Raw genomic sequence first — 20,041 nt, 5'->3', positions numbered from 1 at the left:
TTTAAGCATAAACCTCAAGGTGATAATAAGCACCCAATTTTTTAATTCATTGCCTCCTCCACCGTTTCTGAAGAGTCAGCACCAAACAATTGCTAAGGAGTGTCTGGTCTGCCTTTGGTGTGCACCCCATCTATGCTGCCTGATGCCAGACTTCAACTGTGGATATCATGAAGCACTATCAACATGTGTTCTGAGTTACAGCATGCCACAACTGCTTCTACCTACCCTGATCTTTGAAAGTAAAGGTAAACACAAATGCAAAAAAAAAAATTGGGAATCCTTCTAATTTCAATGAATAAATAAGACCAGTCTTCTGAGTAATGTTTATTATACTTTTTCGTTCTGTAAAGAAAAAAGCAACAAACAAAACCCTATTATATAGGGTTAAAAACAGGGATACAGACTGCAACAAACGTACATATATTTAAGATTATTGCTTTTGCATGTAGCTTAAGTACACATACCACTGTATAAAGCAGTTTCAGACCTAAAATGGCAACAAAAATGGTAAACAAAAAGGTACTAATGATTTGTAAAATAAAAACCAATATAAAATGTTTTATGTATCAGTATTTATTGTATTTTTTTTCTACTAGTACTTACTCATTAATTTTTTAAATAATGAACATATATACTGAAAGGACACTATGCTTTTGAAAAGCTGTAACTGAACAAGAAAATGAAGATCCAGTGAGAAACAGAGCACAGTGCTGAATGTATAATTCCTTCTTAAGAAGTACTCCATTCCCCTCAGTAGGGAGATCTGCTTCAAAATATCATCTGAGAGGACATGAACTTTCTGTAAATGAAAACAGGATAGTTTTTCTTCATACTCAAAATATTTTCTCTAAGCTAAAATTCTTAGTAAAATAGAATAGCTACTACAACAGAATTCAGTGAAAGTTTTAAAGATTTTAATGTGAGAGAGTAAGATGAATGAAGCACAATAAGGATTTCCAGCACAACAGCTGTTTTATAGGAACTGCTGATACTCATGCCTGTGTATCCTGGCAGAAGTGAACTGGCTTGCCTCACTTTTGTTTTGGAGTAAGTTATTTTTCATTTACCCCCATGTGAGAGAATGCCTATGGGAAGATACAGGGTCACACCTAATGTGTTTTAAAGTCATCCCATATCTTACCTGCCAGTACCCCACCCTTGTAGACATGTCCTACAGTTGGGCCCTGGAAGTCCAAGCCCAGCACTGGGTACGTAATTGTCCTGTACTCTTACTAGGAGTCCCTAAAACCTACACATGGGAAACACTACACCTATACGTGTGCTTCATCTCCACTGAGCCCAGACTCCTGCAGGCTACTTGGGATCATCCTGCCAGAATCCCTGCCTGGGGACAGGGACCCGCTCACCTCCTTTTACAGATCTGAGATGCTTTAATGCTTGCCTATGATGGGCAGTTTCTATAGAAGGTGATGGTGGTGCCCACTTCTATACAATGACATAGTTAGAGCATTTATGCATTAAATGGGATTTTTGGCTTCAGTGTCTTTCTTATCCTAATGGACCTTACTCCCAGAAAATTATTATATCCCCCTGTATACTACATGATATAGTTTCAGACAGGTTTGGATGGAGAGTAAGTATTAGATACAATGAAAATGATGAGATTCACTGCTGAAATATTTACCACTATTATTTTATTGCAATTGTTTATTTATATGACTTTGGTGTCTGAGTTCTTGATCATGTATCTTTTATCATCCTTCATCTTCAAAACCCCATTCAGATAGCAAAATAGTCCTGCCCCCACGATGTACCATCAATCCCTCTAATTAGGAGCTGCAGTGGAACTGACAACTAAAAAAAAATTGCCTGCGAATCCACAGCAGAAGAGTAACCGCTATAAAATCCTTCTGCTCCCACAAGCTTTTGAGAATGTTCCATCCTTTTTTCCAGTCCAGAACAATATTTAACAACATTTGTAGCTTGCAGAGTGATGTTTTGGGTCCAAACCTTCCGCTGGCAGAACCCCCTGCAAAGCTACCCTCTAGGAGGGCATCGCTAGCCATGGTTTGGGACGTGACCCAAAATCTAGAGCTCAAAGATGACACGTTTGCGCTGCCTTTCTCCTACACGCTCCTGCTGATGAAGCTCAACCTACATGGTTTGATTCATCAGCATGAGGTGGCTTGATTCACATGTCAAGTTCAATTAACTCTTTTGATTCCCAGAGAAGCAGAATTACGGTAAGCAGAAACTGAAGAGACACAAAAATCTACAAGAAAGGAAAGTTAATGTGAATTAGACAAACATAAAAAAATGGGTGTTCTCCCTTGAGACCCCTGAACCTATTATATTTTAATGCATATTAATGTAAACAAAGTAAGTATTTTCAAGAGGGATTAACAAATCAGCTTAAATATGGTATTTATTTTGTTGTATAGTAAAAAATATCTGTCATACAGCAATACTCTAGGGAGGAAAAATATGCATTCAATTATTACAGGAATAGAAAGAAAAATATTTAATCTGTTCACATCTGAATTCACCAAATAGATACTATTTTTTCCCTTTTCTATTTAAACAGTTTTCTTCTATGTAAATAGCTGCAGATTTGTTTCACTTTTAACACGTGGCTTGCAATACCTGTTTATATGATCAATACAATACTGTATTTTAATTTTTCATATACACTGAGACCAAATATGTCTTATATTTATAATTTACAATAAGCAAAATCTTTTAAACACTTTTTTTTCCTGAAAATGCAGTATCAACATATTATTTAATTACTACAAGCATATGCCTTTTTTGTGGTATAGCAAAACTATGCATTTTCATCCAAGCATGTATGCAGCTTTCCCAGCTTTATCCTAGCACAGATCATATCTCTATATGTATAGTTTGCCATAATTCTTTCCATCACTGAGTTTCCTTTGAACACTGCCATACTTGCTGGGCAATTAATTCTTGAAAATACAGAACCTCGATGGCCCTCCTCAGTCACCTAGTCCAGCCTCTGTTATCACAGGCAACTGAATAAAATAATCTTTTTCATTAAGCACTTAAAATTTGCCTTCCAAAAATTATTAACTATAACAGTACATTGGGGTACGTCCACTCTGGTTATTCTGTAGTTTCTGTAGTTTTGAGAGGAATTGCATGTTGAAAAGTGTTAGCTGTACTTACACTACTAGTAGTTAAGAAACTACTACATAATGAAAGAATTGCAGGGTCAGCCCCATGCCCCTAAATAGGCAAGACTTGCTTTGAAACTCTCACTATACATTGCTGCATTCAACAAATTAATTTGCCACAAGCCCGATTTAAAATAAACCTCTCCTGGAGAAAACCTGTATGAAATTGAGTGCTCTTTTCCTGTCCCCTACCTCCCCATCCTGTTTTGGACTGTCCTAGGCCATATATTTTCCTGGCTTGTGCAGTAAATTTGAACCCTTCTGCAGGCTGTAAGGGCTATTCCAACACGATGTCCACAATTATAAAAACTCTGGAAGATAAACTGATGCTGATGAATGAGTAAAGCATCACGTGCACCAGATTCTGCCACTCTTACCCACGGTAGCATACAAATCTAAACATAACCCCACAAAAGGTTATGGAACTGGTAAAAATGTAAAATGTGAGTAAAGGGGAATCACTGCATAACAAGAAAAGGATTCATTGACAGCAACACGGACTTAAGTATCCATTTGCTTAAACCGATTATGAAGGAGGCTGATCACCTCACTGATAATTATTCCTGAGTAGTAACAGGGGCTTAAATTGGATGATGCTCAAGTCAGAACTCCATCCTAGCTCCAAATGTTTACTAACCTATAAATAATCATAGAATCATAGAACAGTCTGGGTTGGAAGGGACCTTTAAAGGCCATCTAGTCCAAGCCCCTTGAATAAGCAGGGATCTCTTCAAATAGACCAGATTGCTCAGATTTTGAATTTGAATGTTCCCAGGGACAAGGCATCCACCATCTCTCTGGGCAGCTTGTTTCAGTGTTTCAACACAGTCATCATAAAAAGATTCTTCCTTATATCTAATCTGAATCTATCCTCTCTGAGTTTAAAGCCAGTACCTCTTGTCCCATCGCAACAAGCCCTGCTATAAAAATTCTGTCCTCATCTTTCTTATAAGCCCCCTTTAGTTACGGAAAGGCTGCAATAAGGTGTCCCTGGAGACTTCTTTTCTCCAAGCTGAGCAATCCCAACTCCCTAATGACTGGATGTATAGGATATCACAAAAGCTTGTCTGATTTCACTGACATCAGTCTTGAGTCTTCACTCAGGTAGATTACACAGCCCTCCCAAAACACTGGTTTACGAGATGCATACCAGAGCGTATTTTACAGTATGTTTTAGAAATGCTGTCCAGATTTAAAGAAAAAACAAAACAGAGGTAGAACAGGCTTGCTGTCTTGTTTCCAGTCCTTTTGTGTGTACTTACATTATTGTAGATGTATATGCCCTGAATTCTACAGCTGAAATGTACTGCTAGTCATAACTCACACAGATGCTGGAAAACTAGAAACAATTTTTAAAAAGTGACTCAAAGCCCAAAAAGCACAGTAGCAACAGCTAAACAAGATTAGCTAAGAGTATGTTCAGATATTGACTCAGACGTCCTAGTAGAGATTTCTGACAGTAACCGATTTCAGCAGTGAAAAGCATCACAGAGGATTGTGTTTGGAAACCAGGCTGAAACCAAGGCACACACCAGTCACAAAGAAGAAAAAAATTACCAAAAGTACGTCACAAAGCACCTATCAGTCCAGAGCAGGTATCTTTCTAAGTAGTATGCTGTAGTTTAAATAGAATATATAAGCTTGATATAAAAATTGGATGAGCAAGACTCCTTGGTCTTATTTTGAAGGTGAAGATGATCAAATTAGTTAACTTTAGTAGGGTCAGAATTTAGTAAAGACAAGTTTTCTTGATTATATGGGCCAAACCTATATATTCAAGAAAACTGAAAATTAATAATTTATATTACACCTAAATCTAGAATAAGATCTCTTTTATGTATATAAAATATTTTTATTTTTGTAGATTGTTAACACATGAAACATTGAGTATAAATTTCATATTGGTCCAACACGTGTTATAGCATGAGAAATTTACATATTCTTGTTATTTTATCAGAATGAGGGGTGGGGGGGTTATTTTTAAATGGCCTGTTAAAACACAGTGTAAGGTTTTCAGAGCAACTCAGCCAACTAAAGCAGAGAGAGATTGTGAGGCACAGCCCAAGTGACAACACCCATGGGAGATGATGCACTTCTTACCCACCTCAGGTACCACTGACAAATAGGACATGATACCACAATCACGGCACTGAAGTTACATGAGAATACCTGTCCTGAGTCATACCAAGGCCAGGTAGCCTGCTATCCTGTCCCTTAACCATGAAAAGTATAGGAAGAGGGCACACACAGCTGTACATCCTTACTGCACGCTGCCAGGCAATGGCACCGTGTTATCATCTTAACAGGTCTTTAAAAGCCATCAATGAACTCTCTGTTTCCATTTTTTTTTTAATTCTGTTTTGACCAGGACAAAGTAGCTCTGTGACTCAGGGACTTCACGCACTAAGTAGCAGATACAGAATACAGTGCATGGAAGGGTTATGAGAATGATTTGGGGATTATCCCATTGCACGCTGTGGTATTTATGTTTGTCAGATTTTCCTCTCTGAGAAAGTAACATAAAGCTAAAAGCAAAACTTGTACAATGTTATCTGCTCTACACTGAAGGTCCTTCAAACAGGAAGTGTTTCATATCACTTCTAATAGCTTTCTTATACATATTGCATGATTATCTTTCAGCATAAGATTGTATCATCATTTTAAGTCCTCCATCAACAACTCACAGTTCTAAACTCATATGTATACCCACATATGAGAAAAACACACAGTGGTCATCCTACCAAACAGGCCAGCAATTTTAAAATATTAAAAATACGATCTACTTCCAGATATATCAAGCAGCAATCCATTCTCATTAAATAGTAATGGTTCTTATTTTTTGATTACTGGCTGGCATCAGGGATAGCAGCAGGAAGGTGAGTTAGCAAAGACATTCAGACACTTCTCTCCAAAGGCACAGTGACCTCAAGGGTCAAAACCAACTCTCTCCTAAGTATGAGCTGGGGCTCCCTTACACCATTAAAACACTACAGAATTAGGGAGAGAATATCTTTTCAATCAAGAATTTCATAGGCACAGAAAAGTGACTCTGGAAGCTAAATGAGAATGTTTCAGTTAAAAATTGTATTTATTGCTGCAGCTGTTTCAGTCTCTTCCTACAAATGTAGTTAAAAAGAATATTGTACAACAAACTCCAATGGTTTGGCAGTTGATTGATTATTGTACGTCACAAAGGGCACTGGCACTGCAGAAGCCTAAGTCCTATAGCATCACATTCTATCAGAAACACTACACAATTGTTTCCCTAAGCTATAGTTGCAGCAGTTACAACTTCTATTTTTGTAAAGCCAGCAATGACATTTAAGTTTGTTTTCACAGAATACCTCTTTAGGACAGTCAGAGAGAAACCAATCACTCATGGGATAGAATTTGTTGTTTTCTTTTTTTGGTTTCTTTAAGAATCTTGTTGTGCATTTCGAAATCTTTCACTTCTTTAAGAAACAAACCCAATACGATTGGTCCTTGGTTTTCTGCATTATTCATGTTAATTGAAACAATGTTCATATGGCGTAAATATGAATGTTATAAGCAAGTTGCTATATTTTGAAGACAACTTGTTTTCATTGACTATTCTGACTATACTTCATTATGGCAAAAATTTTGAGAAAATATAATTACAAATACCGTGGGCTTCCTTTTTTAAAAAAATCCCAAACAACACAACACAGAGGCCACCACAATTGCAATAAAACCTCAACTGTTATGATTTGTTTTCCTCCAAAAGTAAGAAGATGAAGATCAACAGAAGAATCAACAGAAAGTAAACATATTGCACAGACAGCAAAAATGCAGAAGCCAACCTGCTGGCTTGAGAGGGAGAAAATTCAAGCTACTCCAATAAATGTAAATGGCACTTGTCAGTCAAATCTGGCTTGACTGGCTCTTGATCTGCTTCTGCTCTTCTGCTTTGCCACTTTGCATTTTCTTTCACCACTTTGAGGAATGGCTGCAGCAGAGTATTCCTTCCTAGGGCGGTGAGAGGAAGGAGCCGCAGTTTGTAACCCCTGAGGGCTTGCGGCGTGGGGAGCCTCGCTGTAGGTGGTGGTGAGAGACCTGCACTGGAGGGGTCTCTGGCAGTGCAACATGATAGAAGTTTGGTAACCGAATGTCGTATCTAAAGCCTTGCCCCACGTGCACCCTGTCATTCAAGGCATACAGTTTTTCAGCAATGTCGCTCCCAATTAAAATTGAGAACAGGCGGGAGATGAAACGGTGTTTAGCAAACAGCAGATAGAGCTTCTTTCTCCTCCAGGCCACATACCGACAATCTGTCTCTGCTGTAAGTGTTACCTATAGAAGAGAAAATTAAAGAGCTAGGTGACAAGGCAGTGATGTTCCCACTGCTGTCCTTGCTCAGAAGGCACCCCCCTCTCTCAGCAGAACCTGCCTACTGCAATTAGAGCCTTTTAATCCAGGCAGAGAGCTCTGGAAGGTCTACTGTATGCAAAAGATAAGCGAGAAGGGTGACTGGGGATGGACTGAATGATCACATCTGGTTGGCCTTGGTGACAGTATGACTGTGCCCACCTTGTCAGGATGCCCTGGCTCAGCCTTGCACTCCCTGCTCCACTCCTGGTAGCCTCAGCTGGAAAGGCAGGTCTAAAGAAAGCTCTCGACAAATGCCATTTGCCCTTGTGACAGGAGACATCAGATCCCACACAGGCAGGAGACAGCATGTCGGTCAAGTGACAGCAGTGGGAGGGCTCACAGATTAGAGGGGGCAGCTCCGACTGACACAATGTCCCGTGCTGTAACCTGTGCCAAACTGTGTCACAGGCACGTCTCTCCCTGGCTCATCTCCCATTGAGAAGCCTCTTCAGCACCAGTTTCTACCCGCTTCATGCAAACCTGGCTTCTCATGGCTGGATATTGGCACAGCCAAAGAATGCAAACAGGGCCTACCTCCTGGATTAGCTTTAAGAAAAACCCTATCTGTTGTAACAAGATACAAACAGCAAAACCAGTCCAACAGGTAAAGAGGAATTCCCTCCCAAAATTAATAGAATGCCACTTATTTTTATAGCATCCTAAAACCCCACAACTGAATAAATTTACTTCTAAACCAAACAGTACTTGAACAGTTTTTTGTAGTACTAAAAAAAACCCATAAAACAAAACCCCTCATCTTTTACCTGGAAAATTCCCTCTTCTGTGGGCCTCAGTGAATCCCATTCAGGAGAATCCAGAAATTGGAGAGGAAAAATATAATGCAGAAACTCCCCATCAACTGTTACTCTGATCCTACCAAGATAAGACGTGTTAATTTGTTAGCACTACCTGTACACCAGCAAGGATTGCAACAAAAATGTGCTGTTTCTACTGTGTGAGGAATTTAAATATAGCTTTGAGAGCACAAAAAAGCAATCAATGGCCAACAGTATCCTAATTATATTTTTAAACCCAACTTGATCAGGCCAATTGAAAGAGAACACAAGACAATCACGCAACTGAAATGGAAATCTTTGCAGGCTTTATTCAAGTCATATTATTCTCTCTGTGGCAGTGCAGTGCAGTCTGTGCAGTGACACGCTAGCTTTGTCATTAAAAGGCCAGCGTGCACTGGAGTAGTGAAAGACCAATGCCTGTAAACATCATTTGCCTCGTTCCCCTGAAAACCATGGGATTTACTTCTAGGTTTGGCAAATAGGCACTTTAGAGGGAACAAAGCGGCAAAAGCAGGGAGTGGGAAGCAGGACTTCCCCACGGCATGTAGTAGAGAGGGCTCTCCCCATGTTTAACAGGAATTACATGGCCACAGGACTGTGTCTGAAGCCAGAAGAACAGCCTGGAGGTATGGGATCTCTCTGTGAATCTTGCGGCCTTCTGCAGATGCCACAAAAAGAAAAATTTCCTTTCTACTTTTTAAATAATATTTAAGTTTGAAGGCACACAAGAAGCCCTGTACCAGGTGAAGAAGGGCAGTAGAACTTCCTGTTAGTTGATTACTAACCGGCTGGGCATGTAGAAGGGTGGATACCTCTCCTGTAGTACACCTATGACCAAAAGCAATCTCCATGAGGTACTCCCAACAATGCTCTGAACCATGGTGTCGTTAAGGACAATTGCCTACAATCCATATTGTCCACTGCAAGTAGTCCTAAATCAGCTGAGTGTCAAACTGCCTACAAATTCCATCTGTCCATGCAGCAGGCTATCAAAATTCACCCACAAAGTGTCCCATCAAAGACAGTCCATGGACATCATCCCACCTAGTCTTGTGGCAGTCTAGTATTGCATACTGCTTTTCATACAGTACGAAAGCTAGTATTTCCCTTCAGTAAAGCATCGGCAAAGTTGCCAGAAGGTTTCCCTGTAATTAGGGAGTACAAGCAGGTGGATTTATTGCCTCAGGGTCTAACAAAGGGCCACAGTATACAGTAACTGTAGATGCAGTTCTGCAAATTTTGACAGGGCTCAACTATGTCCCCTTGTAATGAAAAGGCACTTTTAAGCCTTTTGCTCTCCCTTACTCCTTCTCTTCTCCCACCCCCTTGAAAGCAACTAAATACATTCTGTATCAATGTCAAGATCTCTATTACACAGAGTTTATCTCAGTACATTCAGTTTCATAACTAACTTTTAGTCCCATTTCAGATTATATAAGTAAAGAAAAATAAGACAGATGCTGTTCTCATCAGCTAGGCAGTAGATAGATAGCAAACCACAGCCTGATAACTGAAGTACATATTTGTTCCCTTTATCTGCCTAACCTGTTAAGTGCTATGATACAGTGGTCTGGAAAAGAATGACTTCAAATCTTTTTTTTTTTATGCTATTACAGATTTTGTGCTTAGTGTTTTTATGATAGTGCTATCCTAGACAAGTGTATTTAGCCTATTAATATTTATATTACTTGCATTAATATTTAATCTATTGTATTGGAAAATAAACAAACAATACACAAATCAGGCCTTTTTTTTTTTTTTTTGCTCTCATTTTCAAGGAATTAAAAATAAAGGTATTTGCAGTATACCTGAACAAACCAATACCAACCTGCCTGATACAAGCAAGGACAGTTTATCAATAGGTGTTTTGCCCTGCATGGCGTAACAGTGCTCCTTCTCCAGGGTAATCACTTCTGCATCACAGCACAAGACGATCTTCCTGTACACAGTCAAGGAAATTCCCAGAGGCTGGAATAGAGCACTGTAGAGTTCCTGGAATTCTCTGTCAAAGGCAACACTCCGAACTTGGTAGGTAACATAAACGAACTGGATGAAGCATATAGCAAACAGTATAAAATTCCAGGAGAATATATCAGCAGCACAGACATCCAGCCAAGCCCAAACAGAAGAGCAGAGAAAGCCCAATCCAAGCAGGCTGAAGACATAGAGAAGCCCAAAGAATCCACTTCCACCCATGAAGCCCACAACAAAGAGAATACTGGCTAGATGGTAGATAGATCCCTCTGCCTCTTGCTTCCAGGTGGTACATGTAGGATGTGCATATATCAAACTTTCCCAAAAACTTGCATTTTCTCCCATGGCTGGAATAATTTGTTGATTCAGCTAAATCTTGGAAATTTTTATTTATGAGATGCAGCTAGTGAGGTCCTTTGCTTTTCCATTCTTGCAAACTCTGTTCCATGATCACATAACATCAGGGTCTCTTTTGGTAGTGAGGTTGTGCTTAGGATATCCAGCAACTAGGCAGTTAATGTTCTCAATGCTGTTTCTCATCAGTTCATGCATTGTTTTGACTTTGGTCATGTCATCTGTAGCTTCGTCTGATCTGGACAAGTGAAGAAAAGACTAATTACTTATAAAATTATTTTCACCAACTAGCCTCTATCAAAGTTTTTACTGTCTAAAACCACAGACTACATTACAGTCTTCCAATTCCCCTTGCAGGTCTGTTTGATTTCAGGATCAAACCTTAATATTCATTCAACTGAAGATCATATTCCTGTATCTATGAACCCTGTCACAACCACTGAACTGAACCCATGTAAACCTGTAGTTGTATTCACAACATTCTGTGACAAGCCTTTGCACAGCCTCACTGTTGAGAAGGTAGTTGCATTTGTTGTCCTGAAACTGCCTCCTGAGAGCCTTATTTAACATTCTACCAAGCTCTTTAACAAGAAGAGACAGTGAACTCTTTTGCCTTGTTCACCTCCTCCATCTCACTCTGGATTTCAGTCAAACCGCTCTCACTAATGTGTTGAGCAAGGCTGCTCTCTGTTCCTGGAGACAACAGACTACATCCCCAAACACTACAGTATGGGAAACCCAAGTATCACAGGGGATGGTCTTTTCTACTCCAAGATTTTTGCCTGAAAAACCTGTCATATATAAGAAAGACTATAAAGCTTAAAAGCATCTCTATACAGATCATGTTATTAGAGGTAATGTAGTAAGTAGTCCTGCAAAATATATACTCAAAGGACATTTACAAAGCAATTTTAAAACATTCAAAGTTTTACCTCATATAATTTCATGCCATGGACCACATAATTTTTTTTGTTCAACAGGTTATTTGTTTTCATATGATAATGATTATATTTCATATATTTCATATAATAATTGCTAAAAATTTGAAAAGGAAAACACACAACCAAAAAACATGAAAAAAAACCAAAATAAGTTTAAAAAAATCAAAACCAGCTTTCTATGTCTGTCTTTTAAAATAAAAATACATGCTTCAACATGAGATTACACATGGTAGAAATTGAAAATCCAGTATCTCTCAGTCGTGTCATCAAGATTAAAAACCTCCAAAGTCTTTAAGTGTCTGGTTCTTTTCCCGGTAAAAGAGCAGGGAAGCTAAGAAATATCTTGCCATCTACATTATTACGTTCTTAAGAATATCAAAGCTCAGTTTTTGTTTTTTTTTTTTTTTTTTATTTTTTTCCCCAAGAGCCACATTACAGGCCTGTATCTCTTCTGTAGAGGAACTGGCTGAAGACCTCTGGACTCTAATTGAGGAAGTAAAAAGTGACCACAAAAAACTCAGAGAGGAGTTTAGGGAGAGCATTGTCCATGTCATGCCAGTGCAAACTGGAGACCCTGCTATTCAGACAGGCTATGGAGAGAGGATACACCACATGGGGCAACCCATGGTTCTTTTTACACAAATATGGGGAAGACATGAGGAGATGGGATGGAAAACCCCCCTCTGCTTTATCAGCATGGGTATAGGAGTTAAAGGGAAAAATGACCATCAGAGGCACTTTCTAAAGGATGGATGTAGCTCCAGTCTCCTGTGGGCAAGCCCCTAGGCAGAATCAGATCCTCTGGAAGGGACCTCCCATTTGTATTCAAGGGAGAAAGCCGTGACTACCAAGCCCAGCATTAGAGGGGCCCTGCCTCTAGCCAGGTAGAGGCATGGGATAACCATGTCTATTGGACCGGGTGGATCTGATGGCCTGGCACATCAGACCCACAAGAATACAAAGCTTTGGTTGATACTGGTGCACTATGAACTCTAATGCATTTTCCCCCTCACTGGGTCCTCCTTGCATTATCTTTTATTTCTCTCTGAATTTGGGGAAGGGAATATTTAAAAGAAAGGAAAAGAGTTCATCTCATCAGAGATCTCGCCTCCTGGAATATATATTGTCATTAAACCAAGACAGCACCTCTTCTTAATCAAGAAATTATTCTAATATTTGTGAGCTAAAAATTGGTGGTAATTTTTATTATCAGGTATTATGTAGAACAGAGACGACAATAGGTATGGGCCTAAGGACAATAAAATTTCTAATTTTGATTGGTATTTAGTGCTAGATAAGGCCTCTCACATTTTTCTTTATAGTTCCTACAAGTCCAAAATTTAAATTCTTGAGGGCTTCAGAACAGTCACTCTAATTAAGCCATTCATCTACTGCAAGCAAGGTTGGGGGGGGAGAGAAAAATCCTCCAAATCAAAAAAACAAACAGCTGTGATAGCAACTGAGTTATCCTCCATAGCAGCACAATACTGCCAAGTTTGTAAGTCCAGGCTGTGGTGAACAGTTATTGCTACAAGTTCATTTGATGGTGATGATCAAACGAGCAGGAAACTGCATTTAAAGCAGGTTATCTGGATTATAAACCTGAGGAACTGTATCTTCCCAAGTACACATTGAGTACTTTCTACTCTGTCCCCTGCCTATGGAGAAGAAGGACCACCACGCACAGCACAGTGTCTGCCATATTCAGAATAACATTGACACATTGACATCTGTAGGCTGCCAAAACCAGAGGTCCTCACAGCTTGGGAAGGAGCTGTGCCCTGCCAACAAAGGCTGAATTACTGAGATGCTTCAGAGTGTTTTGCTCCACCACACATCCCACCTTCTTCATTAAGAGCAGATGAAGTGATGCAAAAAATCAGCCCAGGCTAGAGATGAGAGCAATGTACAGTGGGATGGACTCCTTTTAAATAAACAACAGCTGGAAGGACTAAGCTGTCATCAGAAAGTGTTAAAATCAACAAGTTTGCTGGATCCTCAAAGCAGTAAATGGAGTGTTTCACTTATACTCTCCCAAATAAATACCTGCCAGCAACTTAAAATGTCATATAAGTAATATACAAAACCAGTCAAAACAGAATGAATTTATATTGTAATTTAAATGCACATAGTACAACCTTCCCCTCCTCAAATGAGTATTTCCCTCATACATTGTAGTATTCCCACAAAGAATTACCAATTATGTACATCTTTTATTTGCTTGAGAACTGTGTACTTTACTCCATTTTTGTCACTGATGACTCAAACTCAACTCTGAGAAGCTTTGACTGTTAGTTACTGTGTCTGGATCACAATAATTCCTGTGAAAAATAAACCCTAAAAGCCCTTAGGCTACCAGCAGTTCTCTCTTCGGTCTTCTTAATTAAGTCAAAAGTAAAACTATTCGAAGTTTGAATACTCTATTCTTTAGTTGCCTTATCCCAAGTATTCAGAAAGAAAGCCCTCAGCACTTTCACACTGCACATGTTGACAGGCTATAGAGCTGTACATGCTAATTGTGTAACCAGCCCAGATGAATTGTTTGCTACAGGTTTGTAGCAAAGAAAGATTTTCCTTTACAGCATATACATTTTCATGCACAAAATGAGATTATGCTAGATTTAGCAGGATTTGTCTCACTGGTTTTAGCCACTACAGTGTGTATGTTTATACATGAGCTAGTGGACACAGCCTGGCTCAACAGCTCAGCAACTCCACCAGGAACAAGGCAGTCCCTCCAGCCAAGGGGGGGGGCCCTCCTGGCCTTGACAACCCCCACTTCCAGAGGGATGAGCTCTGAGCACCCCCTGTAGGCTGGCAAATTACATCTGGTCTAGCAATCTTTTAGATTATAAAAAGAAACTGCTGCTTAATTTTAGCAAGTAGTTTTACATGCAATGTAAACACATGTATCAATTAACGTACCCCTTCCTTCCATTGCCCCTACATCTCTGAAATCCCCTCTGTGGCCCCTACTGACACCTACTGCTCTTGAGGCTTCTTTATGTATCATGCTTTCTCCAAGTTACTTTCCTTCTGCAGTTGTCACTTGGGGTTAGACACCCAAAGGGACCAAGACAACTAAACTCTTAATTGCAATGCCCAACTCAGTGCACGGAGGAGCTGTGAACCTACAGAGAGCTATGGCTATGCACCTGTAGGCAAGTATGGGCAGATAAATAAGGTAAAATAATACAGTGATAATCCATCCTTGAATCCACATCAGGCTCAAAACACGCATACAACAATTAGGACAGTAACTAACAACACAAGCTAGCTTACCTTAAACTTCTTGACACTATATGCCAGAGAAAGCTGTAATTATAATACTGAAAACCACAAGGTTTTCCCAAGAAAATGCAGCCTGTGCGATATAGAGAACAGTACAGTAGCCTCATCACAGTCCATAAGATCTATTCAGGAAGATGGAAGAAGGATGACGAAGAAAAGGACTACCCAACCCAAAAGACAAAGTTATCAAGATAATCAGTCACTATAAAAGTAGATATATTCAGATCACAAAGACACACAAACATTCATAGCAAAGGTAATTAATTAGTAGGATGGTTTTAAAGATTTCCTTTGCTGGGAATTAAGGAAGTCAGGATGCTGTCTGGTCCCTAAAATAAATCTGCGTATACTATTATTAAAAAATTGATTTACTACAATTGTATTTTTTATTCTACAGGAAGTCATATTAGATGTTCGCAACAATGTCTCCTGGACTCTTGTCTTAAGTTACTTGATATAAAATAGTTGTTATATCTAGAAAGTTATATAGCTTGTCTTTGCAGTGAAATCCAGAAGCCTATCTCAGATACAAACTAAGACCTACTTAAGACAAGAGAAAACACTGAAGACAGGTATCTTTCTGAAATTATTCCTCCCATAGACTTTATAGATGAAACTTTCACGCATGTGTAGCCAGCACCTCTCCTGCGAATGTTTTTCGAAGGAAGGGATGTGTTATTAATGAATGTTTTACCATGAAACATGTCTGCAAGCCCAGCAACCAAGCCCCAGGATCCCACTCGCTGGGTGTCATCACGGAACGAGGAGGGACTGCAGTGCAGTTCTCAGTCTCCCTTCTGCACAACTTCACAGCTTTAATGAGAAGGGCAGCAAGTGACCCGTTCATCCAAGTCAAAATGAGTCATTGGGAGCACGCTCATGGGAGGAGGGAAGACAGATTTCTCCTTCTCTTGGATTGAGGAAGGCATTCTGTGTCTCACTCATGTCTCATCGCTATGTCCCAGCCACTGGATCAGTGCTCCCAGTGGAGGCTGTCACACTGAAGGTAAAGTATCTCGGGCCTTAAGAAAAGTGGTCAAACCACCTCGTCCTTCCAGTACCCCCCTGGGCTGCAATTGCCAAACTGTCCCACTCCCAGATCATCCATGTGAAGTGATACCTTCCTGGAGAGCAAGCTACAAAACAAGAAGCTGGGGCATGCCCAGCCATCAGTGGTGCTTCACTGCCTTCAGGGCAGCTCTGAAAAACAACCGCCAGCCAAGCAGGACTTTTCAGGGCCAAAACTCTGCTTTGATCAGGCAGAATTTAGGCTACCATATTCAAGGTTGTTCAATAAAGCAGCCCCTTCAATCAGCTGCCCAACTCCAGAGATACCCCAATGTCATCTCTGCATTGAAGTCAATGGTCCACATGAACGACCCACCAAAGGCACAAGGCTGGTGAGTGGTTGTCCTCCTCACCAAGCTGGGGCTGACTCCCAGTCTCCCTGCTGCAGCAGATGCAGAATTGCTGTCTCCAAAGCAGAGCTCTTCAGTGGGACTTGGCACTTATTGAGCTTGTAGCTGGGAAGGTCTGTTTTTTGCCTACAATTTGCTCAAATTCCTACTGATCTTTTTAAGAAGTGGAAAAAAGCTGGGCTGGGGGGAGGCCTCAAAAGAAAAAGAAAACCCACAGTAATACAGAACAGTTTAAGGTTCATTAGAAGCACGGCATACAGTGAAGCTGGTATTATTTTGTCTTTAAATATTTAAAGACCAGCTAACTCTACAGAGCTTACAGTACTTCAATGATTCCTCATTTATCACTGCAAAATATACAATGCAACCCTCTGTGGTTGCAAAGCCAATATTGAAGATGCTGTCTGTTTTATCATCTGGACAGTATCTGAAATGAAGAAAAAAATTACATATTTTCTTCCAATTTGAATCAGAATTGATGAACCATAAGTACATGTGGTATTCCTGCCAAACTAAGAAGTATAATTCCCCCTCTCCTTTTTTTAAGGTCTTTTGGTCCTAGGAAACATGAATATGGAATGACAGTCAGACATTTTTTAAACTAACTACAGATCGCTAGCACTGATAAATTTGAGCAAGGCTCTTGTAAATTGTGCAGCATTGGCCAAAAAATAATTCAGGGAGTCTGTTTTATTGTGTTTTATAATAAAATTTCGAAGTCAAGTACAAGTTCAAGCTTCTCTACAGTTCAACTTTTAAATTACAATAGAGAAAGCAGCCACAACGCATATTTCACAAGTGCTTTAAAACTGTGTTAATGAACTGTGTTAATGTATTCTGCAGAATACAGCTTAAATGAGTTTGTATGGTGTAGCAGTGCCCCTGGATGGGAATGTATTCTCACGAAATCAACTACCTGACGTGAACTTAATTTCTCAAAAAAGAAAGAAACACAGAGGCTTGGTTCATCACACTATCCCTGCATGTATATCTGGATTACAGAATTGTACCATGACCCCTGTGTTCAAACATATAAATGGCACACTGAGCCACAAAACAGCATATTTACATACCCTGGAAGCTCTAAACCAGAGTGAAATGCAGTGAAAGGTAGCAAGTGTGCGTGCCCTAATGGAGCTGCTGAAATTATTTATCATTACTGGAGGGTACAGTCTGGGTACAGTTCTACTCTCTGCTTTACAGGAACAAGTGTCATATAGCTTTACATACAAAGGAGAAACAGGCAGAAGCACGGACATGGCATGGGTTTAGCATCACCTTCATTAGTTTTCTATAACAGCCAGAAAACTCTTAGATTCATCACATAATATAATCACAAATAGCAGCTTTGTTCTTTATGTAATATCTGACTTTTGTTTGGGCAACAGTGGCATGCCCGACAACAGGTCCTCTATCATCATCTGGAGACACTGACCAGTGTATACTTTTTCACGAATTAGGGGAACACACTAAAATGATGAAATAAAATCTCTTCTCTGAAGAGCCCACACACTTACTAAAAAGATCAAACCTAGCTTCAGCTAATAACCCTTTTCTTGAATCCTTAATAAACTTTCTGTTCTCAAAAACTTTCATCATAAAACCTGTGGTTCAGTTGTGGTTCCTGACACAAACCTTACAGGTAACTGTCAAGGCAAAGTTTGTGCCAGGAACCACAACTGAACCACAGTTACAATTTTCTTCTGTTTCAGTATCTGTTCCCCTCACTGGAGGACTTGCAGTTTACTTACTATTTTGCAGGCAAAGCATTTCTTTAAAACTTGACGTTTTAAGCTACTTTATTGTTTGGCAACACACAGACCTTTGTGGAAAGCCCAAATAGCACCAGTTCTGCAGATGTGGAAACCATTTCTTGTTTTGCTGTGGTCAGTGAAGACATTTTAACTTGTACATTTACAATCATATTCCCATTAAACAATAAAGTAGCAAGAAGTCCTAATTTTGGAAGCCAGATTTCATTAATGACTTCTTTATAATACTACCAGGTGGTACATGATTCAATATTACAAGAGATTAGCTACATAAAATATTTGCCCATAAAGTGATTGACAGCCCAAATGCACACAAACCTTTACAGAACAGATGAAGGAAAATGTGCTAAAATATTACAATTTGGGAGAATATGTTTGGAAAAAATATTATAGTTCGGGGAAAAGAAGTGGTTTGTGTCGCTCGTTCTGTCTTTGGAAAGAAGCAACTGCAAATGCAAAACCAGAGCTTAATTTCAGGGTTTATCTGCTCTTACCATTTGTTGATTGAGAGAGGGAAGAATCAAATAACGTCCGCCTACGAGGCAAATCCCCAGCCGGAGAAAGAAATCCCCGGATCCCGAGTTGCTTTTGTGACAGTAGAGATACTCTCCGAGCCGGCTCTTGTGTGAGCGGCAGCAGCTGAACCCGGGCAGAACCAGAAGCCATGCCGTCCTAAGGGACAAACCCTAAACCCGAGACACATAACGAAGAGTCTCACTCCAGACAGAGCCCTGGTGAGTGGCAGCGCAGGGCAGCGTGTCGCGCTGTTCTGCAAAGGGGACACGGCAGAGCTCCCCAACTTCCAGCCAGGGCTGCCTCGGGTGCTCCGGTGACCCGGGCGCGCAGGGGAGGAGGGAGTGCTCCCCTCGCAGGGCAGGACCTGTCACACCCGCCCGGGACGCCGCCGAGCCCTCGGGGCGGGCAGCCCTCCCCCGACGGCCGGTCCCGCCGCCGCCCCGGCCCTGACGCGGGTGCCTCGGAGCGCAGCGGGGCCGGAGGCGCCCCCGGCTCCGCTCGACCCCGGCCCCGCTCGACCCCGGCCCAAGCAGCGCGGGCGGCGCTCTGAGCGCTGCCGGACTGGACAGCGCCGGCGGGGGTGGGCGGAGGCAGCGCCAGGAGTTCAGCCCGCCCCGGCTCAGCTCGGCCCCCGCCCTGCCCGCTCCCCTTACCTGCCCCGTGTCCCGGCCCAAGGAAAAGTTTCACGGCCGCCCTGACGGGACGGGACGCGACAGGACGGGACGGGACGGGACGGGACAGGACAGGACAGGACAGGACAGGACCAGATTCGCGCTGCCGCTCCTCGGCGCTGCCGGCAGCGCGTCCCGCGGCGGGCACGGAGCCGCGGCCGTGACTAAAATAGGCAGCGGCGGCGGGAGCTGCGGGCGGCGCCAGCGCCGGGCGGGCACCGACACCGATACCGAGCGGCCGCAGCGCGCAGGCGCCTCCGCCCGCCCCGGGGGGCTGCGGGCGGTGGGAGCCCCGGGCGGGCCGGGCCGGGACAGCCGGGGCGGCGGGAGGTGCCGCCCGTCCCGCCGCGCCCCTCCCGCTCCGCAGCTGGTCCCTCCGCGGGGCTCCCGCACCGCCGGCGGCTGCGGGGAACCCTCGGGGACAGCGGAGCCCTGAGCTTGGGCACCTTAAAACCCGGTGCCGGTCTGGCGTGGGCACGCAAAACCTGCCGCTCCTGAGGCAGGCGGGGAGCGGCATCTCCTTTGGCACGGCTGTCTGGGGTTAAACTGTCTGCAACTGCTGGTTTGGAATAAATCAAATTACGATTTTCTTCTCTTTCACCTACTCACCCCAGCAACGTGTTTCTTCGGAAGGGAGATGCACGCCTTCGGGGTCGCCTTAATTACATGGCTGTCGCACCTATTCGTACGCGATATTCAGTTACCTTTTTGTCCAAACAAGCAAATGCCTACCGAGAACACAGCTAGAAGCGTCAGTGCAGAA

At 41.7% G+C, this 20,041-nt stretch overlaps 1 protein-coding gene across 2 annotated transcripts; it reads right to left on the bottom strand.

Annotated features, from left to right (window-relative positions):
* Positions 1–311: 311 nt before the first annotated feature.
* POPDC3 (popeye domain containing 3) lies at positions 312–19,386 on the bottom strand. Of its 2 annotated transcripts, none has more exons than XM_032682495.1 (4): positions 19,261–19,386; positions 10,170–10,907; positions 8,309–8,417; positions 312–7,466 (listed from the first exon to the last, which is right to left on the bottom strand). In XM_032682495.1, exons 2-4 carry the CDS (start codon positions 10,658–10,660, stop codon positions 7,143–7,145), a joined length of 924 nt encoding a protein of 307 aa, XP_032538386.1. In that variant the 5' UTR covers positions 10,661–10,907; positions 19,261–19,386; the 3' UTR covers positions 312–7,142. The 2 variants fall into 2 exon arrangements, with proteins under 2 accessions (XP_032538386.1, XP_032538385.1); XM_032682494.1 differs by lacking the exon at positions 19,261–19,386 and adding an exon at positions 18,586–18,909.
* Positions 19,387–20,041: the final 655 nt, after the last annotated feature.

This window comes from Chiroxiphia lanceolata, chromosome 3 (genome assembly GCF_009829145.1).
Source record: "Chiroxiphia lanceolata isolate bChiLan1 chromosome 3, bChiLan1.pri, whole genome shotgun sequence".
Taxonomy (NCBI): domain Eukaryota; kingdom Metazoa; phylum Chordata; class Aves; order Passeriformes; family Pipridae; genus Chiroxiphia; species Chiroxiphia lanceolata.
Note: the sequence above shows the minus strand (reverse complement) of the source record. Positions and strands in the feature narration are given on the sequence as shown.

Bases quoted from the DNA above. Each gene is read 5' to 3' on its own strand.
- POPDC3 (XM_032682495.1), bottom strand. From the start codon at position 10,660: ATGGGAGAAAATGCAAGTTTTTGGGAAAGTTTGATATATGCACATCCT. The intron at 8,418-10,169 runs GTTGGTATTGGT...TTATCTTGGTAG, and splicing joins TCCTTGCTTGTATCAGGCAG to GATCAGAGTAACAGTTGATG. The intron at 7,467-8,308 runs GTAAAAGATGAG...TCTCTTCTATAG, and splicing joins CAGAAGAGGGAATTTTCCAG to GTAACACTTACAGCAGAGAC.